Genomic DNA, 24,150 nt, shown 5'->3' with positions numbered 1-24,150 from the left:
TGGGCGGGGCTTGCTGCATGGGCGGGGACAGCCTGGGCTGGGGGCGGGGTCCTGGTTAGGGACCGAGCGGCTCATCTCTGCTCCTCGCTTCTTCTGCCCTTGTCGCCCGGCCGTAGATCTCCCACGTCCAGCCCCACGCCGCAGCGCCGAGCCCCCGCCGTTCCCCCAGCCCGGCCCGGGTCGCGGGGCCCTGCTCCTGGGCCTCCGCCTGCTGGATCCGCCCTGGGGGGGGCGCCCCCCGTGCCCTCCAGGCCGGGGGCTTCCCCTGATCCCTTCGGCCCCCCTCCCCAGGTGCCCTCGCGCCCCAACCGTGCCCCACCTGGGGTTCCCAGGTGAGTAGGGGCTGAAAGCGGCGGGAAAGGCCTCCAAGCGGTCGTAACTGGGAGGGAGGTGGAGTCGGATTCTTGATCCTTGGCCTAGCCGTGGAAGCGACCCTCTCCATCCCTGACGCTGGGGTTGGTGGTGCAGGGCCAAGGGACCTGCCGCCACGGGCTGACGGCCCTGCCCTGCAGGGGGCGCTGAGTCCCGGAGGTGGTTTCTGAGGAGGGGGCTCTGGGACTATACCACCTGCCCCCTCCTTTTCAGCAGTTGCATGGCGCTTCCTTCTTTTTTCATTTTCTCTCCATCCTTCCCACACTTTGCATTTCTAACCCTTGCCCTCCATTCTCCTCCATTCCATCCTCCACTCACCCGCCCAGCTCCTGGTGAGCCCACCTCACCTCTTGGGCTCTGATCCCAGATCTTCCGTTTGAGCCGTGGGGATTTCTTCAGTTAACATTCAGAACTGCCTTAATGCTCCCACTTTCCAGCCCTTTTAAGCTGTCCCAGGGTGGTATCCAGCCTCTGACCCACATGATCAGTCCAGGCTGTGATTGTATGACCAGCAAGGTGTGTGGTGTGTGTGGGCGTGCACACGGGTGTGAATGTGAGTGGCACCCAGGCATGGAGTAGGATAGGACACAGCTGGGGAAGGGATCTGGGAATCGTGGACAATCCGGTGGTCTGGAACCAGATGGTGGGTGTGGGGCAGGGTTAGGAACTAGACTCCCCTACTGCCAGAGATCGCTAGGGAAAAGAAAAACACTTCATCCCTTGACTTTGCCCTCTTGATCCATGACTGGCTTTCCAGGAAGTTCGCTCTAATAGCTGACTCGGCCTGCCCAATTTCCACTGACCATGAGCTTTGAGGAAGACACATTATCAGACAGACCAATAGCATCTGTTTGGGAATCTAGATGGTTAAAGGGCAGAACTGGGGGGTCTAATCCACACACACCAAATGAGGCATGGATAGGCCTGCTCTATGGAGCTCTAATGATGAAACAGTAGGGTAAAGGCAGGCGGCATGTCCAGAGATGCTGGTCCACTTCCCTTCAGCAAGTCATCTTCCCTCCTAGGGCTTCAGTTTCCCTTCTCCTAAGTCAATACTATTGCCACTTTTCCAGGGTAGTACCAGACAGAGACAATGGGCTGCTATATTGACGGTAAATGTGGCTGGCTGTAGGGTGGGGCAGGATGGATATAATTTGTGGAGACTTAACACTGTACAAAACCATGGAAAGTTATTGGACAGAGAAATGACAACTGGGTCCTAGAGTGCAAGCCCTTATCCCTTGTGGAGCAGTGTGGTAACCCTGTCAGCACACCAGGCCTGAGTGTGCAGGGAGCTGGTGCAAAGGCCTTCTGTGTGCAGGCGAGCTTCTGTATTGTGACAGCTCATGCGTGTGCTTCAGTATGCTGAGTGGCTGCATGTCCCAGATCCGTGCTGCACGTATTGGCCGGCAATTGTGCTGGGCACTGGGAGGTGGGAGGGGAGATGTATGCGTGTTTGTGGGCATGTGTGTTAGTGTGTGCATGCAAGGGCCGTGAGGCCTCACAGCATGTGTGTGCACGCCCAGGCGTGTGCGTGCGTGTGTCCCCTAACCCCACGCCTGGCCCACCTGTGTGTTTGTGAACTGCCTTGTTGATTTCGTGCTGTCTTTCAGAATCACTATCAGTGACCCCTGAGGAGTATCAGCTACGGTAGGTTATGCTCTCAGCCTGCTGCATGAAGTGTGTCTGCCCCCCTCCCTCCTCGATGCACCAGCTCCATGCTGAGGACAACCTTGGGACCTCTGAGCCAGGCCCCTCCTCCTTCTGCAGCTCTAGACTCCCTCTTCCTGTCCTCTGCCAGCTGGCTCTTTCTCTTCCCAGTGAGCCCCGGGACTCAGCGCCACTACTCAAGGCCTTCTTGACTAAATGAGGGCTCTTGGGACAGGTTCCGTGCCCATATTGGTAGATGTAGATGTTCCCTGGAGCTGTCAGAGACACAGACTCATTGTTGACAGTGTAGGGACTGAAGGCTTAGACAGGATGTGAGTGGCTGGCTTCTGAAGGGGCTAGAGGACTTAATCTTCATACCTAGTCTAAATTGTGCTGCCAAGATAGATTCCAGCTCCCAACTTGGGAGCATGGGCATATAATATAAATCCATCACAGAGCAAGCATGATAATCAAACATTAGCTGAGCCAGGGCTCTGATTGGTTGATGATTTCAGAACACTTTGAAAACCTTTGCAGTTCTGTTAGCCCATAACAGCTCACAGGCAAGGCAAGGGCAGGTAGCCCCCTTTTCCCTTCCTCCTCGATACTGCACATCTGCAATTAATGGTCATGTCCTCAGCCCCAGATATAGAGTCTGCCCACTAGCTCTTACACCTGGCCTCTTCTGGAAGTGACCTGTGCCTTTTAGCTAATGACACTGCAGTGTTTAATGACTAGACAAGTCAGCTTGAGTTCTGCCTGGCTGGCCACAGGATCTCTCTGTGATCCGTCCCCATTCTTCTGCAGCCATTGACACTCACCCTTCTGCTTTTCCCCAGCAGGAAGGGCCCAGCCTCACCTACGAGACCTGCAGCCCCCCGACCAGCGGAGGCTCCCCTCTTAGACTTATAAGTCTGTGTCCACAGGCACTGCCTCCCAGCCTCCCCAGAGTCCCCTCAGTGGACTCCTGGGCTTTCTGACCACCCGAGGGGCCTCCAGTGCTCCCTCCAGTCATCCCCTTTAGCTTTGCTCTCCTGGTCAAGCACTTCTGGCCTCATGGCTGTTACATGGGACTCCCTGAGGCTTGGGGTGGCCCTGGGCCAGTGTGATGGGAGAGTGACCAGAGAAGGGGGAGGCCCTGTGGGCACATTGCCTGGGTGGTGTGTGAGAGGCCTGTGTGTGTGGCAAGAGAGGGCCACCCAGCCTCCACCCAGACTACCTGCTAGATAGGGCCCAGCCCCTCCCATCTTCCCTTTTTCATTCATCAACTGTCTGCCTCTTTTCCGGGAACCTTGCCCACATCCACACCTGCCTCATCCCCTCTGCCCCTGCTGGGGGTGGCTGCTCTTGCCTTACCAGCTCTCCTTCCTTTTCTCTCTCCGGTTCTCTCTTTGGCTTTCTCTCCAACTGCCAGCCGATCGGGTCAGGCAAGTCCGTCCCGTCCTGAGAGCCCCAGACCCCCCTTCGACCTCTAACCAGATCCCTCCTACTCCTCGGAGACCTCCCTTACCAAGCCTGCCTGGACAGCTGTTCTGTGACTTGACAATGGCTCCCCCAAAGCCCCAAAGCGTGTCCCCTTCATCTGTGACTTAGTCTGTTGTAGTGGTGAGCTAACACATCCAGATGTGATGTTGGTGAAAACTTGTGCCCCTCTGTGGTATTGCTCCTGCGACATTCTATAAATATCTATAAATATACTTATATATATATACATATATATATGGCTGACACAGCCTAGCCTGAAGTATCAGAATCAACCTTCATGCTGTCCTTGTGGAGTCTTGTGGTCCAACTACAAGTAAATGCTGTCACCCTGACAACCCCTCCTCCAATGTGCCACCTCCAGTGAGCTTCCCTGTCCTCTTGGCCTGTGGACAGCCATCCCCTGGGCTATCCCCACCCTGCAGCATGGGGATGCTGCACTGGCAGCTGTACGGTTCTCACAGCCACCAGCCTTGCTGTCTCTTGGCTGAGAATAAAACCCATTTCTGGATGATGGGGAATTGTGTCTCCCTCTGCTGGTTTGTATTCGCTGGGGAGAGGGGAAGATGTAAACACTGGGCATTGAACACAGGCTGAGGAAGAGCCCTTTGCTAAGGTGCTGTAAGGTGAATTTAGCAGGGCCTCATCTTATGAACTGCTTCTACCATTAGGCAGCAGGACCATGAACTCAGTCAGGAGGCTGTGAGCTGAAGGGGCCTGTAGCCTAAAGAACAAAACAGGCCCAATGTCTGGACAGGCTAGGGAAAGCGGGACAGAATGGAAAAGGCCTGGCCTGGAAGTTAACAACCTTAGGTGCTGTACCCTATCTATAGGTGTTCCACCTATATATAGGTCAGACTTGACTATGTGCCCCCTGGAACTCCCCCTGGGATCCCTCAGCTTCAGTAAGCAGTAACAATGATGGGTGCCAATCAGCCCTGCTAGACACTTCAGACCTCGGGCTCCACACAGGTCTGCTCTCTGCTGGCAAGACATATTCCCTGCTCAGTGCCAACCTGAGGCTAACCCCAGAATCCAGTGACAGGACACCCTAGGCCCAGAAGTATGGCTAAATCCATTTATTTCCCAAGTAAAAAGCAAAATAAAGAGGAGCTGCATGAGCAGGGTGCTACAACTCCATCTCCGCCTCCTGTCCTCTGTCTGACACTACCAATAAATAAGTTTCCCAGCCCCAAGTGATTATTAGAATCTCCTCCCCACTTGCTAGCTCCAACCTCCACTATGATACAGAGGGTGTCCCTACCCCAGAATATACAAAATGGTACACAGGTACAATATGTACACCAGGGGAGGGGAAGCCCCCCCCAGGAGCCTCTATCCTGCTTGGCGTACAGTTACTCCAATTGTCATAAGGCCTGAGAGAATAGTACCCACTTTCCCTGTCCCAAAGTGCCTCTAAAAAGATGGAAGCCCGCCTAAGTGGGATTCTTTCCAGAGGCAGTTACCCCAACTGCCTGGGGACCCATGGAGATGCTGCCCATTCCTACTCCCTAAAGTGCCTCTAAGAAGATGGGAGTTGGTCTGGGGATGTGCTGGGCCCTGGCTTCCATCCCCAGTGTTCCCACATGAAAGAAAAAGGTAGGTAGTGCTGGGGTGTAAATCAATTGGTAGAGTGCCTACTCAGCACTGCGAAACACCAGGTACAGTGCTGAGGCAGGAGAGTCACAAGGTAAGTGTGTAGTGAGTGCAGGGTTAGCCTGGGATATATGAGCCACTAGCTAAAGAAAATAAAGAAGGGGAAGGGGATAAAAGATGGTAAGAAAAAGGGGCCCTCTTGCTGACTGCATCTACCAGCCTGTGCTGCACCTGGACATGAAAATGCTGCCAAATTGTTCTGCCCCAGGGTCTTGAGTAAGGACTCAGGTCCTCCAACTAAAGACAACTTGGTCAGGAAGCCACCAGGCTACTAACCGGAGAGGCAGTCTAGTCTGCTCAATCTTTTGAGTTTAGAAAGTAAAATCACCCGGCCCAAGAGGGCACAGAGCCTGACCCTGTTTGTATACCACATTAATATAGGGAGTCTGATCCCCCCCTCCCAAGACAGGGTCTCAGTGTAGCTCAGTGTGTCCTTGAACCTACAGGGTAGATGAGGGTGGCTGATTCTCCTGCCTCCTCTTCCCAAGTGCTTGAATTCTAAGAGTCCCCAGTTCAGAGGTGCTGTGGGTGGGACCCAGAGCTGTGTGTGTGGCAAACAAGCACTCTACCAACTGAGCTACTTCCTCAGCCCCTTGGGGGTGTGTGGAGTCTGACCTTATTATTATAAGGGTAAGGGTGACTGAGGAGGGGGGGTGGGTTGGGGCAGAACCTTTGGCTGCCCTTGGTGGGGCTTTGAGTGCCAGTCTTTTAGACAACCATAATTTTCACTTCGTCATTCTCATCAGCACGGTAGAAAAAGGGGATGCAAGGGTTGCTGCCCAGGCCTGGACGCTCCTGGGGGTTCTGGATCTCACGCAGTAGTTGCATGATCTGCTGTGCAGTGGGATTCTCAGGGGGAGCAGGGGCCCCAGCCGCTCCTTGTGTAGGCTCTGTACTGTCAGCCAGGCTTACCTCCCTAAGGTCTTTAGAGAAAGGGGAGGGGAATATCAGGGCTCTGCATGCCATGGGAGTCCTCCCCTTTGTGCCTGCCCAAGCCAAGGGCTCTACTCACCACCCTGCTCATCAGCATCTCCAAATCCCTGGGAGCCTGTAGGCACTGGGGTGGGCACATCAACAGGGTTCTGAGAGACTGCCAGGAATTTGCCCTGCCATTCATTGCGCTCATTCACAAGCCTCAACACCAGTTCCTGCAGCTCTAGCAGCTTTACCTGGAGGGTAAATCAAATTGAGGGCAATCAAATTGAGTAGCCTAGCCTAGCCTAGCTGGGCAGAGACACAGAAGTGTGAGGCTTACCTTCATCTCCTCCTTGTCCTGGGCTAGCCTGCTGATGTACTCCTCCTTCTCCAAGTGCCTAGCCTTCAGCACTGCCCTCTGGTTTTGGTAGAGGGCAATGTACTCTCCTGTGGGTATGGGAGGTAGGTGGACAAGGCTCAGACATCGAGGCTCCCCGAATCTGCCCCCGTGTAACCCAACTGCCTTAGGTTGAGCTCTGCCTCACCAATGGTGTCTGTCTCTCCCGAGAGCTGGATACAGCAGTGTTCGAGTTCCTCTACCCTCTCCTTGAGCTCCACTTTCTCCTGCATGACCTTCAAGAAGCGGCTCTGGAGCCAAGGCAGAGGTCTCAGAGACTCAGGAGCCCTGGCTGGCCCCACACCCTCTGAGCCCCAAATACATACTCACCTGTAGCTTCTCCATGGCTACATGCAGGGCCTGGTTGCTCTCTTCAGACACAGAGTCACTCACATTCCTGGGGACCAGTGCCTCCTTTTCCATCTTGCTTTGGACTGGGGTGGCCAGGTGAGCCAAGCTTCGGCAACGTGCCTTCTGCTCTTTTAACTGCAGGCGCAGGCGGGCCTGTTCTTCCTCTGCACTGGCTATAGCTGTGTTAAAGAAAGCCACCTGCACACAAGAAGGATGTGTGCTTCTTAGGGAGATGTTCATGATAAAGGGGGCAGGGAGGTAGAGAGAGCACCTATTCCCAGATGGAAGAGTGACCACTGGCTCCCAGGCACAATGTGGTAAGAAACGAGAGGGCAAGAAATCAAGGGACCACAGAGGCAGGGAAGAGAAGGGGCAAGGCAGAATCCAGCTCACCATGGCCTCTTTACTGTCTAGGTGTTCTGGGATGGTCACACTAGGCCGAGGAGCCTCCTCCTCCTGCTCTGCATCTCCTGGGGGCAGACAGTAGGTTGTTTGCTCTAACAGTCCCAACAGGTAGGCAGAGTGGGCTAAGGGACCCCACCTCTATACCCCAGCCATTGACTAGAGAATGCCAAGCATTCTCAAAGCTTCTCCAAAGACATCAACTCCATTTTGTTATGAGTCAGTCAGAGTCTTCCCTCTCCTGTGTGGTCTTACCTTCCCCAGGGAGAGCCAAGAGGCTCAGCTGGGCCTGGAGCTGCTGGTTCTCCTGGCTGGTGGCTTCCAGGCGCTCCTAAGGGGTTAGGAAAGAGTGAGTAGGTACAGAGGTGGCCAGGTCCTCCCAGTGGGGCCCAGCCTCAGCAACTGCCTCACCTGGGTCTTTTGCAACTCCTGGTGGGCCATTTCAGCTGCCATCTTGCTCTGTACCTCCTCATGCTGCAACTGGTCCATGAGCTGTGTCTGCAGCAGAAGCTGCTTGTGCAGTGCCTCCTTCTCAGAGGTCAGCTGCTCATAGGCAGCCAAGTGCTGTTGGTAGGCAGCAGCATATTGCTGCAGATGGGACAGGCACTGGTTTCGCTGCTCCTCCAGACTCTGTGCTTCTTGGCTCTTCAGCTCCACCTGCAGGAAGGCTAGGCCTGAGGGCAGGCAGTGGCTGGCTTCCACATGCTGGGCCCGTGCCATGCCTTTGCACCCAGTCTCACACCCAGTCACCTTTCTCACCTCTTTAGGACCCAAGTATGAAAAAGCTGATGGAACCAGCCTATAGTGTTCTGCACAAAACACTAGTGTCCAATAGTCTATGCCCACATTCTCATTTGACATTCAACACTTCTATGAGGAAATTCATCTTTTAAGTTCAGTAATCAGGTTTTGTGATAGGAAGCATCTGAACAAATGGATGTGAATCCAGCCTGAACCGAGAGCCTTGTATAACCTCTAACTATAAAGACTCAGCTTCTGGCCTTGGCCCAGATGAAGAGCAGTCCAGGGCTACCCATCTCTAATAAAACAGTCATAGGCTGACTTCAAGCCTGTCCCCAGACTGCAGCTGATCTGTGATGAGCCTTACATCTCCCCTCCCCAAATCCAGTAGCTGGCACCCATGCAGTAGGCCTTACTGTCTCCTTCAGCTCTCCCAGCCTCTCCTGCAGCTCTCCCAGTTTCTTGGCCAGCTCTTTCTTGACATGCTGCTCTGACTGCAGTGCACTGGTAATCTCCATGTTCTCGTTGGTCTGGACAGAAAGCAGCAGTCAGTAGGATCTAAAGTGGCTGGGGTACCCAGACCTGCATATGCACCTCCTCCCACACAGCAAGGAAGGCTCCTGGATCATTCCCACACACCCCAGAGCTCTGGCTTGCTGGGTGCCTTCACCACCACCATTTCATGTGAGGTGGACAGCACCCCATCCCTTGAGTAAGGAGGGCCTGCAGGCTCCGCACCAGCCTGACGAAGCCGTTCTGCAGCTCAGCCAACTGCTCCTTTAGCTCGCGGTTCTGTGACAGTGCTCTGCTGATGGTGGTGCGGTCACTCTGCATGCTCTCCAGGATCTGCTTGCGCTCCTCCGTCTGCTCACTCCAGCGTTCTGCCGCCCGCTCCAGCTCCAGCAGCCGCTCCTCCTGCTCTCGGTTCAGGTGGCTCAGGCTCTCATTGTCCTGCACCTGGGCCCTCAGCTGTCCTGTCAGATTCTCCAGTTCCTTCTGCAGTTGTTCAACTTCTCCCTGCAGCCGCTCTTCCACCTCAGAGGGTCCAGCTGGAGGCTGTGGGGGTGGTGGCTTCTCTGAGAAAGGAAGCAGGTACAGTGAGGGATCCACCCTTGGCTTCTCAGATAGGCTCCACTGTGAGCTCAAGTCAGGGCCCTCTGTCCCAAGCCTTGGCTTCTTTTCTGTCAGGGTCTGAGAGGAGGTAAGCATTTCAAACCAGTCTAGTACAATTCTGTGATGCTCAGTCATCCACAAAGGGTAGCAGTAGGTATGGCATCATGCTTTGCACAAAGGGACTCATGCTCAGAGGGATGACAAGACTTTCCATCTCCTGGCAGGGACCCCTTGCCCTCTGCTACAATGCCCTTGCACCCACCTTCCTCCCCAAAGCAATGGAAGCCACCTTTATGGCCTTTGGACCCAGTCCTGTTCTGGGGTCACCCTTGCCCTACTCACCCATCTGACTCCTGAGTTCAGCCAAGCTGGTCTCCAGCTCTTGTACCTGACTTTCTCTGTGTTCCTTCTCCTCCTTCAGTGTGTGCACCTGCCCAAAGGCATAGGGAAAGAGCTGGAGATCCCAGGCACTATCCATTCCCAGTCCCACCTCCACAAAACTGAAGTCCCTGACCCCTCAGCTGCATCCCAATGATGCTCAGGAAGAGCAAAGACACCAGGGGCTAGGCCTCACCTGCTCTGCCATTTGCTGTATCCTCTGCTGCCACATGGCACTTTCTCCTTTCAGGTTTTCTGCATACTGATCCCTCTCCATCTGGAGCTGTTTCAGCGACTCCATCAGCTGCATCAGTCAACACACAAGTTAGGAAGGGCTATCACTGGTTCTCACCTGCCCTTGGCCACCTGGGATCACGCCCTCCTCTGCCCCCACATATCCTCACCTGGCCTACATGGGTCTCCAGCTGAGCCCGCTCCTCTATGGCATGCTGTAACTGCTGGTTACTGTCAGAGGCCTCAGATTGGCTTGAGAACTGTAGAAGGAAAGTGAAGGGCTCTACTGCAGTGTTCCCCACAAGAGTATGAGCTAGGATTAATGGATAACTCATATAAAACTTAAATGCCATACGAGAAAAGTGCCAGGAGGCTGTAAATGGCCTCTTGCATGTGTCATTTAAATGAAACAGGATGATGGTTTTTCAGCTGGACATGGTGGCTCATGGCTGTAACCTCAGCACTTGGAAGGCTAAGGTAGAAAGATTACCATGAGTTCAAGGCTAGCCTGGTTACCTACCTAATGAGTTACAGGTCACCCTGGCTACTCATAAGACTCTGTCTCAACAACATCAATCAATAATAAAGTAACAAAAAAGATGGGTTTTCAACCAGGACATGTCAAAAAATAAAACTTTAACCGCCATATCACAACCACTAAGATTATGACTCCATAGATGTGCTCAGGGCTCCACTGTCGAACATTTTACCAAAGGATTCTACAGCAGGACCAGGAGGCGGCTTGAAGCTGTCCCGTGCTTGGCTACAGTCCACCCCCAAGGATGCTGAGACTGTGTGCCTGGGCTTTAGGGGTATGGGCTGCACCTCGCACCTGTTGCAGCAGCAGCTCCGACATTTCCAGCTTCTTCTGCAGCTCCTCCACCCCCGACTGGGCAGCTGCTTTCTCTGCCACTAAGACTCGAAGTTTCTCTTCCAGTTCTGAGTTCTGCTGCCTCAGGTCCTCATTATTTTTGCTATGGACAGAGGCAGAAAGGAAGGGACCAAGAACAGAAAGGACCACATTTTAGAATAACTTAGGAGCCTTGTTACAAAGTCACAGACACAAGTGACAGGCCACGCCATGAGTTGGGAGCATGGCTGGGACTAGTGCACAGCTCTACACAAGGCTAAACCTGTCTCCTCTGAGCCTCCATTCCCCACACAAAGGCTACAGGAAGCCCAACCTCCTTCCCATTCTTACTTGTTCTTGTACAGCTCCAGCTTGAGGGCATCTCGCTCTTTGGTGAGGTCCTTGTTGTACTGCAGATACAGAGAGCTGAGTCTGAACCTGGCAGGCTAAAGAGACAGCTGGCACAACACCAACCGCCCAGTGACTCCACAGTGACATTTCCTCTTCCTGACCACACTTGACATTTTCCCAAGACATTTCTAAGCCCATGGTCTTATTTATGTTTCTGTGTGTTTGTTTGGTTTTTCTAGACAGGGTTTCTCTGCGTATCTCTGGCTGTTCTGGAATTCCCTCTGTAGTCCAGGCCAGCTTCAAACTCAGAGATCTGCCTGCCTCTGCCTCCAGTGTGTGTCAAACCTGACTTTGTTTTGTTTTTACAGTGGGGTCACACTATGTTATTCTAGCTGGCTCCAAACTCCTATGCTTAGATTATCTTCCTAATTCAGCCTCTCTAACACCTGGGACCAAAAGTCCACACCACCAGTCACAGCCTTCAGGGTTGTTGTTTGTTTTTTTGTTTTTCGAGACAGGGTTTCTCTGTGGCTTTGGAGGCTGTCCTGGAACTAGCTTTATAGACCAGGCTGGTCTGGAACTCATAGAGATTTGCCTGCCTCTGCCTTCCAAGTGGTGGGATTAAAGGCATGTGCCATCACCATCCAGCTTTTGTTTTATATTTTTAAAATTTTGTTTATTATATGTGTATTGTTGTTTTGCCTATATATATGTCTAATTGCCATAAACATGAGTTACAGATACTTGTGAGCCACCATGTGGGTAACTGAGATTCAAACCTGGACCCCCTGAAAAGCAGCCTGTGCTCTGAACTGCTAAGTCATCTCTCCAGCCCTGCTTTTGCTTTTAATTATTAATAATTTTTTCCCAAAGCTGGGGATCAAACTCAAGTTCTTGTATAAGCCAGTCAATTACTCTATCCCTGACCAATGAACACCCTAGCTCTCTTTTAATTTTTTCTCCTGAAGCAGGGTAAGTAACCAGGCAAGTCTAGAATCTATACTATAGCCCAAGCTGGCCTTGAACCCTCCTGTCTCGGCCTCCCCGTGCTGAGATCACAGGTACATGTCACCTTGCCAGCAATTATTTTGGTTTTATGAGACAGAGTCTCAGGCAGATGGGGCTGGCCTTTCTCTTTCAAATGCTAGAATAACAGGCATATGTCACTCCATCTGGCTCATTATTTTTGTTTTTGTTATTTTTAAATATATATTTATAATAAATGTCTTATTTTTTGAGACAGGGTCTCTATATAGCTCTGGTTGTTGTGGAACTCACTATGTAGACCAGGCTGGCCTCAACTTGAAGATATCTACCTGCTTCTGCCTCCAGAGTGCTGGGATTAAAGATGTATGTACCATCATGCCTCCCTAGTAACTCCTTTTTTTTTGGGGGGGGGGTGGAAGTTTCAAGACAGGGTTTTCTGTGTAGCTCTGGCTATCCTGGAGCTCTCTCTCTCTGTAGACCAGGTTGGCCTAGAACTCACAGAGACCTGCCTAATTGCCTCCAGAGTCCTGGGATTAAAGGCGTGTGGCACCACCGCTTCTCCTTTGTTTTGTTTGTTTTTTAAATAAGAACTTCTGAACCAGGCAGTGGTGGGACAACCCTTTAATTCCAGGACTTGGAAGTCAGAAGCAGGCAGATCTCTCTGAGTTCCAGGCTATCCAGGACTACAAAACAAAAAACAAAACAACAACAAAAGGAAAAACTCAGTAAAAGGGACAGATATTATTCTTCCAGAAGACCTGGGTTTGGTTCCTTGCACCAACTTGGTGGATCCAGTTCCAGGATCCAAGTGCCTTCTGCCCTCTGCAGGCACCTGCTGTGTTTGTGGTGCATATACATAAAGGTAAGACACAGACACACAGACAGACAGACACACACACAGAGACGCGCACACACACAGAAACAGACACACAGACAGAGACACACAGACACACACACATACACAGAGTAAATAAACCAGTGGCTGGAGAAATGGCTCAGAGGTTAAGAGCACTGGCTGCTCTTTTAGAGGTTCTGAGTTCAATCCCCAGCAACAACATGGTGGCTCTCTAATGAGATCTGGTACCCTCTTCTGGCAAGCACGAAAAATACTGTATATATAATAAATAATTTTCTTTTTTTTTAAAAGTAATAAACCTTAAAAATATAAAAAGAATTGTACCAGGTAGTGGTGGTACACACCTTTAATTCCAGCACTCAGGAGGCAGAGGCAAGAGGATCTCAGAGTTCCAGGAAAGCCAGGGTTACACAGAGAAACCTGTCTTGAAAAATAAAAACAAAAAACAAACAAAGAACTCCATAAGGATGAAGCAAGCAGAGAAAAAGGACATGGTGGTTTATACTGATCTTAGCACATAGAGGCTGAGACATTCACAGCAGCAGGCTAGCATTGAGCCACAACTCTCAGACACTATTGGTGTTAATATTGTTCACTGAGCGCTTCATTGCTAACCTACCCAATCTTCACACCCACTGACAACGGTTGCTGTCACCCCCACTGGGCAGAAACACAGTGTACAAAAGTTCTGACTTGAAGTCACTTAGCAGAGGTGGAACTTGAACATTTTGGGGTATCTAAATCTCTAGGCCCTTTCCCCCGGGGTTGCAATTAAGAAGAAAGTTAACTTCTATTTGGATCTTGTGCTCTCCTCTGAACAGATGGTCTATTCACACAGTCCAAAACTCAGAGGGTACAGAAGCAAAATGCCTCCCAATCGTCATCCTGTTCCCAGCCCCGAGTTTGTCAATCATCTCAAATATATTCTATTATGTATTATACACACACTAACCTCCCCACAGTGGCACAGTGCTAAGCTCTTCTGTACTTGCACAGCCCAAGGGCCATATCCCCTCTCTTAGCACTTGGCTGAAGCCACAGGCAGGTGAGGTCATAGCAAACACTTGCCTGCCTCTAGATTTTGCATCCAGAGCTCACTTGTGCAGCCCTCAGTTACCCATTTGTGGACTTTTCCCCAGTTTGCTTCTTCCAACCACACAACAAAAGCAGCAACAAACAGCTCATGCTAAATTGTCAGCAGCAAGGCACTCGACCATGCAGAAAAGCCCTTTAAGCTCACTGTCCACCAGGAAGTGCTGATGGCCAGGCAGGCGACTTGTCTTCTTACCCTGTCTGCCTGTTTCTGTTGCGTTGACACAGTAGACAACGTCCGCTCCAACTCTCCCACACGCTGTCGGGAAGACTGCAGGCGGCTGGCAAGATCCTCTGACTCTCCTGAAATGAGAGTGGTCTAGATGGAGCCCCAGGGACGCCCTCCTCAGGCCTGCCAAGGCATCAGCATGAGGCTGAAGGATACCCTAATCCTACCTGCTTTCTGCCTGGCTGCTTGCTGAGTGTGGGCCAGGGCTGTCTGTAATTCTGCCTTCTCAGACACCAGGATGCCTATGGTCTGAATGTGAACCTTTGGGAGAAAAGCCCCAAAAGTGCTAAGAGAAAGGAGAGACATATTCTCTGAGGGACACAGGGATATCACACAGGCTACTCACCTGCAGTTGTTCCCTGAGAGCTCCCTGCTCCTTTGCCAGCTTCTGCTGATAATCCCTCTTCTCCTGCAGGCATGAGAAATGTAGTTCTTAGCAGGAAAGCAGAATCCCAGCAATGGATGAGCCCCCAGAAAGCAACCAGTGGCCCAGGACAGGTCCACCAGGAGGCCAGGTTATCAAGGATCCTATGGAGGATACCCTTTGGGGTGAGTCTTCTCCAGGATAAAATCGAGCAAGACCAAGGCCTGCAACTCTGAGACCTCCCCCAACTCCATCAGCCATGAAAAGAGTAAACACAGAAACCACAGTACTTTTTCCAGTTGATCCAGAGTGTCTTGGTTTTGTTGTTTCTGTGGGAAGAATCAAAGGAAGGTGACTGGGGCTAGCCCCTTTTATGCTACCCATACCAAGACAGAGCAGGGGGATGGATTTGAAAAAGGTGCTCAGACCCCCATGGGCACATGAACCAACAAACTCCTCAAGCTCCCAAGGAACTACAGTCTGTGTCTTGGCTGCCCCTCACTCACAACTGTGCAACAGAGGTCTGAATCTGGGTCCAAGTTAAAGGACAGTACCTCTAGAAACAAGTTTGAGAAAGAAGACTACCTTCTGCCAACTTGGGATTTTGAACAGTGTGCTGAGTTAAGAACTGACCATATCTTGCACAGCCAAAAGAGGAATGGGAGAGCACTTGGTTCTGACAGTTCAGTAAGCCTTTAAACTCTTGCTTAAGAGTGGAAAGCGGTCTCTGACACTCTCCAACTCTGCCTCAACAGGAAACTCAAACCAAGGAGTGGTATGACCAAAATCAAAGAGCAAATCAGGACCTAAGCCAGGGCAGGACATGGGGTGCCTGACAACCAATCGGGTTTGTGAGCTCTTTAACTGGAGGCACCAAGCTCAGGACAAGTGGGGTGAGGACTCAGGCTGGGAGTCTGGAGTACAGAAAAGGGGTGGAGAGCAACGAGAAGAACCATGCTGCATGCTCTATGCTCTGGCTGCCTCCAGGTTTCCCATTGCCCCTTGGTCCCAGGGGCCCCCAGTCTCTCTCTTCAGAGCCCCAAGGGGAAACTGAAGCCCAGGACTGGCAGCAAGAATTGGGGACCCCACTGGACTCTTACCAATTCCTCTATCGTGCTACTGAGTTGTTTGTTTGTTACATAGCTGGAGTCCAGGGCTACTGCTAGCTCTTGGTACCGGCTCTGAGGCGCATGCAGAGAGGAGGAGTTGGAGGAGGGATGGGGGAAAGGTAGAGAGAGCATCATTAGGGTTGGGGTGGTGGGCTGTCTCAGCTGGCAGCAGGCACTCAGGTCCCACTGTAAGAGGAGATAAGTGGTCGGCTTAAAGGGTCACTGAACCATGTTCCAAGGCCACTCACCTCCAGTTCCTTCATGTTAGAAGATGTGAGGCCCTCCCCGTTGATGTAGGATGTAGACTAGGAGAGACAATATCTCAAATGAAGATGCTCTGTCACACTCAATGTCTAACCCCTCCAGCCTCCTTATTTCTCCCTCCAACTAACACAATCTGCTTTCCCGTCTACCATGGACCTCTCCTCTCACACCATCTTTGTGCCATTCCTCATGGTTCTAATCCCACCATGGCCCAGCCTCTGCCCCTCAACAGCTGTCATCTCGAACTTTCCACGCCAGGATAAAATCACGTCACCCATTGTGGTCCAAATCTGTCTTCTCTGAGTCTGACAGGATCCTGAGAATCCTGGCCTCAGCTTCTACCATGCTCTCTTCCCTTCTACCTTCCTGGACCCCAGTCCTCTGGTACCTCAGACACAAGACCATTGAGTTGTTGAGAAAGTTGTCGCAAACTCTCAGTTGATGAGAAAGTCCTAAGAAAGGAGACACAGGGTCAGGGGTGCAAGTGGTTTGATGGGAACGTGGCTTGTGGGCAGTGGCCTGCCCTGACTCCCTCAGTAGGGAACACTTACTTGGTCTCCTCCATGAAGTTAGTGTTATTGTCAGCGTCATGGCTCTGTATGGGTAGAAATAAGCCAGGTCACTATTCAGCTTCTGCTTATTATCTCACAGGGACAGGGTGGGCCAAGCTCATCAACACCCATCTCCCCAAGCCTCCCCAGCTTGGCCTCCCCAGCTTGGCAGGCCCCAGGAGCAGCACCTGGACCAAGCTACCTGAAGAGACTAGAGCGTTCAGACAAGGAAAAGCCCTTTGGGAAGCAGACAGGAGTGCAGCAGACAAAAGGGGGAAAGCACAAACCTGAGGTGACGCCACACCAGTGAGGTCAGCATCAGGGGAAGGGACAACACCAAGAAACATAGTGTCATCAGCAGCAGTTGGCGGCGCAGGAGCAGTGCGGTCTGTGGGTGCCTGTCATAGAACAGAACAGGGGGGTTAGAAGACCAGGAGGCACCTCGTTGCCATGGACATGAGGTGATGGGACAAGCAGGATAGGACGGCAGCAGTCACAGGACAGTTGCACATGCCGGGAGCTACTGGGCCACTTAGTAGCATTTTGAAGGGCCAAAGCTCAAAGCAGGGGCTGCAGATTCTCCTTCCTGAATACCAGAGAGCATTGTTCCCTCTGGAGCTCTGACCTGTGGCAGCCGCAGTAGGTAGAAAGAAATGGCCCAGTCTAGGAGCCAGAGAGCTGGCCTGCAAGGACTGTGATCCTGATAGGGGCCCTGTTCCTTGGATGGGCTAGTTGTCATGGTCAATATAACCATTCGCCCCTCTCCTCTTGCTTTCCTGCCTTCCTTCCTTCCAGACCCACACACTGGCTGCTTGTTGATTAAAGCAGAGAGCAATGGCTGCCCTTTGGCTTGTAGCATCCTAGAGATCATATGACCTTCCTAGGAACAGTGGCCAGGAACAATCCTAGAATTCAGGGTGTGGTGACTTGTGGAAACCTCCCCACTTCCCTACTGGGAACTACCTGCTTGACCAGCTGTACCCAGACATTCCTCAGACTCAGGCCTCATTCTTACCTTTAGTTTTTCTAAGACAGGGTCTCACTATGTAGTTGTAAATGTCTTGGAACTTACTCTGTAGACCAGGCTGGCCGCAAATTTAAGAGATTCACCTGCCTCTCCCTCCCAAGAGCTGAGATGAAAGATGTATGCCATCATGCCCAGTGGATCAGGGCCTCCTTCTTAGAATATGTCTGGCTGGGCATGGTGGCACACGCCTTTAATCCCAGCACTTGGGAGGCAGAGGCAGGTGGGTCTTTGAGTTTGAGGCCAGCCTGGTCTACAGAGGGAGTTCCAGGACAGCCAAGACTACAAAGAGAAACCCCATCTTGAAGAACAAACAAAACAAAATGTCTCTGGTTTAGAGATCTTCTAATATCCAACAGGCCAGATGGACAGAGAATGGGAAGACAAAGGGAGACAGCCAGGGAACCCAGGCCTTTCAAAGAAGGCTGGTTGGGAGAAGTGGCCATACCTTTTTCCAAAGAGAGGGCTGCCTGCTTTCTGAGCCTTTTGTCTCAGCCTCTTGAAATGCTGACCAAATTTCCTCTATTGAGCAAGTGAGAAACCTTGGAATACTAAGGTGAGCCTCCCTCTTTGCAGGTTTACTGTGGCCATGTCCCTGGAATCCCATGTGACTGTCAGCACCTATAGATGTTGCCTTGACAGTTCTACAGTTGAATCTAATCAGTAAGAGCAGGGACAGAGACAGGGCAGTGAGGCACTAACAGTGACAGACTCTCCTAGGCTCTGGGTCCCTTGTCACATCTTAGGAACATACATCTCTAAAACTGGAAACATTCAGACAGGCAAAAAATAAAGCACCTTTTGATTTTCTCTCTGGCTATAGAGCCCAGGCTGCCCTCAGACTAGAGACCCCCCCCCCCTTTTTGCCTCAGCTTCCTAGGAGCAGGGAATACAGGGACAAGACACCAAGTACAGCCCTTGGGCTTTTAAATACTGTGAGAAACCAACTAACTCCCCCATTTTAAGTCTTACAGCTTTGCATGGAATTTTAAAGTTTTCATTCTCCTTAAAATGTCCCATGCCATCAGAAACTACTTTTATCTTTTCATAACTTTTGTTTCATCTCTACTAGGGAGATGCCATGCTCTTTAATTCCTGGAGTAGAAAATAAGTTACAGATTCAAGAATGTTTTCCAAAATGCAAGGGAAGTCTTCACTTCCAGAATAGAGGGGCTGGGTGCTCAGATTAGTATTTTTTTCAGTGAGGAAATTGAGGCCCTGGCTCTCTGTGTAATTGACTCCTTAGCATAGCAAATGCCAACTATGTGACTGCAAGTGTCTTCCACATACCTCCCCCAACACTGTGTCACCTCCAAGCTGAGAAATGAGGCAGAGCACCTGAGCAGACCACAACACCTGACCAGGAGCTGTTCTCGTGGCTGAAAACATAGTCCAACTCCAGCCTAAGTCCTCACTCTGTTCCACACCCAGCTCTAACAGGGCATGGCCCTGGCTCAGGTACCCCTTCAGGTGGACAGAAGCCTGCTCCTTTTGTTTGGCAGATGTCCTGTGGTACACGTTAACTGTGGAAGAAGTATTCAAATGAGGTCCAGGAGGCCATGCCATCTCCAAGCCCTGTGAACACAGGTCCTGGGCTACCTGGGCTCCCCATATCCCTGAAAGGTGCTGCCTGTGAGCTTACTGATCCACTGCTCCCCAGCTCTCCCTGTGGATGAACAGGAACCACTTTCATCATCAGAGTAGCTGCGAATGATCCTTCTCCAGCCTCGGGGCCACAGGGAACTACATTAGGCACCCTGGAGGTCACACAGCATCTTGTCCTGCCCATCTAGTCTGGTATTTGTGTGAGACAGGGTCTCACCAGTCTGTCTTAGGACTTAACCATTCATGTGTCTCAGTCTCCGGAGTGCTGGGCATGCACCACTACACCTAGATGTTCCTCTATTATTGTCACTGTTTAAGAGTGCTTTTCCTATCAAGGGCCCACTGATTTCTCAAAGACACAGAGGGCAGAGTCTCCTGGTTATTCATTTGTTGCTCCTTCTTTCTTCCTTTGTTCTTTTTTGTTTTTCCCCTGAGAATGGTTTTCTCTGTATAGCCCTGGCTATCCTGGAACTTGCTATGTAGACCAGGCTGGCCTTGAACTCACAGAGATCCACCTGCCACTGCCTCTTGAGTGCTGGGATTAAAGGTGTGAGCTACCACTATCCAGTTAGTTTCTTAGGAAAAAAAAGTCTCAATCCCAGAAACTATAATGCAAACTCACTTTCTCATAATCTTGCATTCCTAACTTTCAAACCAAATGAATTCACAAAAAAGAATCACACACTTCAATGGTCTAGTCTTTTGGGGACAGATATCAAGTGGACAAACCTTAAAGGTGTTTTGTGTTCCCATCTGTCCCAGTCAACAGCACCATGCTGGGCATTCAGAACCCCAGGTAACACCTCATCTGAAAGTTATTTCCCCAGTTAGCGTTCACTTTCAAGGTAGATCTCAACTTCTCCAAGATGAGAAATGATATGGGGCAAGAAAGAAAAATCCCAATCAAGCAAGCAGTTGAAGAAGCAGACATAGGGGGCTGAGGGTTAACTAAGGCAACATAAAATAAGCCAGTGGCAGAGGGTCCCCCAAAGCATGGAAGCCTCTGGGACATGCATGGCTGGGACAGCAAGCCAGGGGGAGTCTCGACACTGCCTCACCTTCCTCTTGTCTAATGAAGGGAGTGAGACCCCATTGGAACGGTTAAGGTCGGACACCAACACCTTCAGAATGTCCTGAATCTATAGCAGGCGAGAAGGAAAAACAAGGGCAGGGGAGAGAGGCAAGAAAGTCAGGCCAAGACGAAGAGAAACGGTCAGGGAAATGGAATACTCAAAGCACCCGCGTCTGCACATCCTTCCAAACAGCCACCTGCTGCCTTGTCAGAGGCAGCTCTCAAAGTGCAAAAGAGTCCCCAAGGGATGTAGTCCGTTCTCTTGACCAATGCCGCAACTCGACACAGAGGCCCTTTCCACAGACCCAAAACTGCAAGAAGCAATCCAAAAGGCACCAGAACAATGTGCACCTTCAAGACCAGACTCTCAAGTAAGACTTCACTCTCATACTGCTACAGTCCAGCTAAAAAATAAGTCTGTAAGACACTAAGCCAGTCCACCATCATCAGTCAAATAAACTGTGTGTGTCAAAAAGAGACTTTCCCAAGGTAAGCCAGCAAGCTCATGACAAACATGGACTTAAAACTTAGATCTTTTCTTACTGTTGTTTCCATTTAGGAAAGCCTGAGAACAAATGATGTTCCCTCTGGCCTGGTCTCTACCCACAAACCAAGAAAATCAAGCAGTACTACTGTTAAATCACTGTTAACTCTACAGCAGGCCTTCTATTAGGGAAATTAACATAAAAACTATAATAAACTTCATTAAACTTTATAAATATACATTAAACAATATTACCATTATTTTATAGATATGTAAAAAGAGGCTCAAAAAGTTTAAACAACCTGCCCTAAATCTTATCATATTTCTAGCAGATGGAGAGATAAGATTCAGACCCAGATTTTATTTTATTTTTCTGAGCTAAAATCCAGGGTCTCTTGCCAGGTGAAACCTAACTTATTACCACTGTGCTAGACTCCCAGCTCTCAAAGCCAGATTTTTTTAACCAGCACTGGCGCTTCCGTCTGAACCACAGCCCTCTCTATCCCATCCCCAGGAATCTGCCAGCCAGACTCACATCCTCTGGTGACTGACAATCATTGGCGGTGGTTTTCTCAGGGCTACTGCCATTTTTAATCTTTTTCTTCTTCTTTGCTCCTGCAGGAACACCAGGGCTGTTCTTTTGCTGATACTCTCTCAACTGTGGAAAGAACAAGGACACTCATGAAAACCATCGGCCCCATACTCACAGCCTCCACTCAAGCTTTCCAATTTACTGAGGGCTTTTTGCTAGTGTTTCTGTATGCATTATTTGTTTGAGACAGGGTCCACATATCCCAGGCTAAGCTCCAACTCACTATGTAGATATGGATGACTCTGACCTGCTCTTCCTGCCTGAACCCCTAAAAGCTCTAAGATTATAGGTAAGTGTCACCATACCTTGTTTATACATACAGTGCTGGAGACCAAACCTAGGGCTTTGTGCAAGTGAGGCAAGTATTCTACAAACTGAGTTTCATGCCCAGTTCCCTCCCATGCAGTTTTTTTTTTTTTTTTATAAAAATACTCTTAAATACATAAGTCTCATGTAATGGTACCACAATTCTAAAAGATAACACAATGACTTTTTTTGGTGGTGGTGGTGGGTGTTGAGACAGGGTTTGTAGCTTTGGAACCTGTCCTGGAACTCTCTCTGTAGACCACGTTGACCTTGAACTCACAGAGATCCGCCTGCCTCTGAAGTGCTGGGATCAAAGTCATGCGCCTCCACTGCCTGCCATAATGACCTTTTAATGGCCGAAAAAATGACACGGCCAAAAAGGCAGTAATTGGGTTGGGAATGTAGCTCAGTGGAAAATACTTGCCAAGCATTCAAGAGGCCCTGAGTACCATCCCCAGCAACACATACACATGGGCATACACACAGAGGCAAACACAGAATTTAAACTCAATCTTTTGATTCCCAGCACTGGGGTTTGCACCTCCCAAGGGAAAAAAAATCTAGAGGTAGAGATCAGAAAGTAAACATTTAGTAGGCAGGAACTAGTTGGGTGTGCTGTCACCTATCTGTAATCCCAGCTCTTGGAAGGGAACAGCAAGAGGAATGACAGTTTGAAACTAACCTCGGCTATACAGCAAAACCCAGTTTCAGAATAAGAAAATAAACAAACAAATGAACCGCCCGCCCCCTCTTTGCAAAAAATTTGAACTTGCTGGGCGTGGTAGTACACACCCTTAATCCTAGCACTCAAAGCAGAGGCAGATGGCTCTCTGTGATGAGTCGAGCTAGCTTGGTCTACTTGGCAAGTTCTATGCCAGCCAGGGATACAAAGCAGGACCATCTTTATTCCTATTTATTTTATGTGCATTAATGTTTTTCTCATATGTATATATGTGCACTGCATATGTACCTGGTGCACATAGAGGCCAGAAGAGGATGTCAGAACCCCTGGAACTAAAGTCACAGATGACTGTGAATCATCATGGGTGCTGGGAATAAAATCCAAAAATCCCATCTTTAAAATAAATATGCATGTACGTTGTGCCTCTCTCTCTGTGTGTGTGTGTGTGTGTGTGTGATGCACAGGTATGTCAAGAGGACAGCTTCGGTGTTGCCTCTTCTCTCCCACTTTGAGACAGGTCTCTTGTCACCACACAAGCAGACTAGATGGCCCTCAGGTTTCTAGGAATTCTGTCTCTACATTTCATCTAGGTGGAGAATACCTGGGCTTACAGATTCAAGCTACCATTTCTGGTTTTGTGTGTTTTTATTTATTTATTTTGGTAAATATGGATTATTATATATACCATGCTGGCCTCAAACTCCATAGAAAGACAAAAATAATCTTGAGGTTCCAATCCTTTTGCCTCTACACCCACAGAATTGGGAATATGAGCACGCATTGCTCAGCCCAGTTAATGGGCCCTTGTATATACTAGACAAATGCCCTAACACCTTAGCTACATGCCTAACCCCACTGGGACCCTTTACCAGCAGTATTAAAGGCACACAGCAGGACTTCCTAAACTTTTACAACATAAGGGAAGAAGTCATGGAGGCAAGCCTTAGTGAACATGAGACCAGGAGGAGCACAACTTAAACATCATTTCAGAGTGTTTACATTCTTACAAATCTATGAAAACGCCATGCCTGACTTTTATGTTCGTGTCTCAAAAGAATCATGGGAAAGAGAGACACCTCATGTTTATCCTGTGGTTCTTTCTCATCAACACACTGAGAAGATCATTTGCCTGAATTTTAAGCAGTTCAGTTTCCCAAGAAATTGATCACACTATATACGTATTTTGCTCCAGAGTTATTTCAGTTTCTCTTACAGTGGAAAACTGAAAAACCCCAACCCAACCCAAACCCGTTCTTCCAAGTCAGCAAGCGACACTGACAATGTTTTGTGCTCACATTAATGGCTAAGTTAAGGGAGTGCGGGCGCCTAAATCGTCTCCGTACTCGAGCTCCCTTCCAGGTGGAAATAGGTGTTCTATCAGAGAAACAGGAAAAGGGGTGACAACATTAGGTGAGCAGGTGGGACGATCCAAGACCGGACTCCAGATAGTAATGACAGTTTCGAGGGGGACTGTGACGTAATTACATTCCACTCCACACTACCAACGCCCGAGTCGCCGTTCCGCAGCGGGGAAAGAGAGTACAGGGCCAGGACCCAGGTCCTTGGAGACAGGAGCCCAGGGAGGTCTGGCTTGGGGCGTTCGAAGTCGAGGGCTGAGAGACCCTTAAGTCACTGACCAAAGTCACCCAGGGGCGACTGGGAGGACGGAGGGCAGGGTTGTTGAGGGGGCGGGGCTGGCTGAGAAGACTTTACTGGGGGAGCCCTGGGAGCTGAGGGGTTCTTCCCGTGTGCCTCGGGAAAGGCTCGGACTCTGGTCTTGGTCCGGCCGTCGGAGGAGCTCGGGTGGGGTCAAGGGGCCGCGACCCGGAGCGCTTTACCTTTTTCTTGGCCGCAGCCAATTTGCTCTGCCTGGTTTCTTCCGACATCCCGGGGTGGGGAGGGGGGGAACGGGGGGGCCACATCACCACAATCCCGGCAGCCACCGCGGAACTGCTTCCGGCAACTGCAGCGCCTGTGTGAGCGGCGGAGAAGGCGGTGCAAGGCGCCACCGGGCCTCTCGGAAATCTAGCGTGGCCTACCC

At 50.5% G+C, this 24,150-nt stretch overlaps 2 protein-coding genes across 11 annotated transcripts in view; one reads left to right on the top strand and one right to left on the bottom strand.

Annotated features, from left to right (window-relative positions):
• Positions 1-4,025, top strand: part of Dnm1 (dynamin 1) — a 40,807-nt gene extending 36,782 nt beyond the window's left edge. Inside the window, exons 21-22 of the mRNA XM_051185177.1 lie at positions 117-332; positions 3,437-4,025. Coding sequence (XP_051041134.1) covers positions 117-332; positions 3,437-3,497 — 277 coding nt within the window. The 3' untranslated portion in view covers positions 3,498-4,025. The remainder of the gene's footprint in view (positions 1-116; positions 333-3,436) is intronic.
• Positions 4,026-4,568: 543 nt separating this feature from the next.
• Golga2 (golgin A2) lies at positions 4,569-24,102 on the bottom strand. 10 transcript variants are annotated; one of them, XM_051185167.1, is made up of 27 exons: positions 23,948-24,102; positions 21,065-21,187; positions 20,032-20,112; positions 16,632-16,742; positions 16,345-16,388; positions 16,182-16,245; positions 15,778-15,834; positions 15,521-15,601; positions 14,711-14,749; positions 14,403-14,465; positions 14,224-14,317; positions 14,024-14,130; positions 10,893-10,951; positions 10,524-10,665; positions 9,862-9,951; positions 9,654-9,761; positions 9,422-9,509; positions 8,705-9,042; positions 8,383-8,496; positions 7,637-7,882; positions 7,481-7,556; positions 7,217-7,293; positions 6,803-7,021; positions 6,621-6,723; positions 6,416-6,522; positions 6,173-6,329; positions 4,569-6,083 (listed from the first exon to the last, which is right to left on the bottom strand). In XM_051185167.1, exons 1-27 carry the CDS (start codon positions 24,029-24,031, stop codon positions 5,869-5,871), a joined length of 3,087 nt encoding a protein of 1,028 aa, XP_051041124.1. In that variant the 5' UTR covers positions 24,032-24,102; the 3' UTR covers positions 4,569-5,868. The 10 variants fall into 10 exon arrangements, with proteins under 10 accessions (XP_051041124.1, XP_051041127.1, XP_051041123.1 ...); XM_051185170.1 differs by lacking the exon at positions 15,521-15,601; XM_051185166.1 differs by lacking the exon at positions 15,778-15,834 and having other exon boundaries at positions 15,521-15,715.
• Positions 24,103-24,150: the final 48 nt, after the last annotated feature.

Source organism: Phodopus roborovskii, unplaced genomic scaffold (assembly GCF_943737965.1).
Source record: "Phodopus roborovskii unplaced genomic scaffold, PHOROB, whole genome shotgun sequence".
Taxonomy (NCBI): domain Eukaryota; kingdom Metazoa; phylum Chordata; class Mammalia; order Rodentia; family Cricetidae; genus Phodopus; species Phodopus roborovskii.
This window is presented reverse-complemented; position numbering and strand designations above follow the sequence as displayed.

What these genes read in the sequence shown, in the direction of transcription:
- Golga2 (XM_051185166.1), bottom strand. Translation starts at nt 24,031, where the DNA reads ATGTGGCCCCCCCGTTCCCCCCCTCCCCACCCCGGGATGTCGGAAGAA. An exon ending in CTTCATTAGACAAGAGGAAG is followed by an intron (nt 16,743 to 20,031) that starts GTGAGGCAGTGT and finishes GTTCTATGACAG; the next exon opens with GCACCCACAGACCGCACTGC. An exon ending in CTGGAGCTGTACAAGAACAA is followed by an intron (nt 10,666 to 10,892) that starts GTAAGAATGGGA and finishes CTCTGTCCATAG; the next exon opens with CAAAAATAATGAGGACCTGA.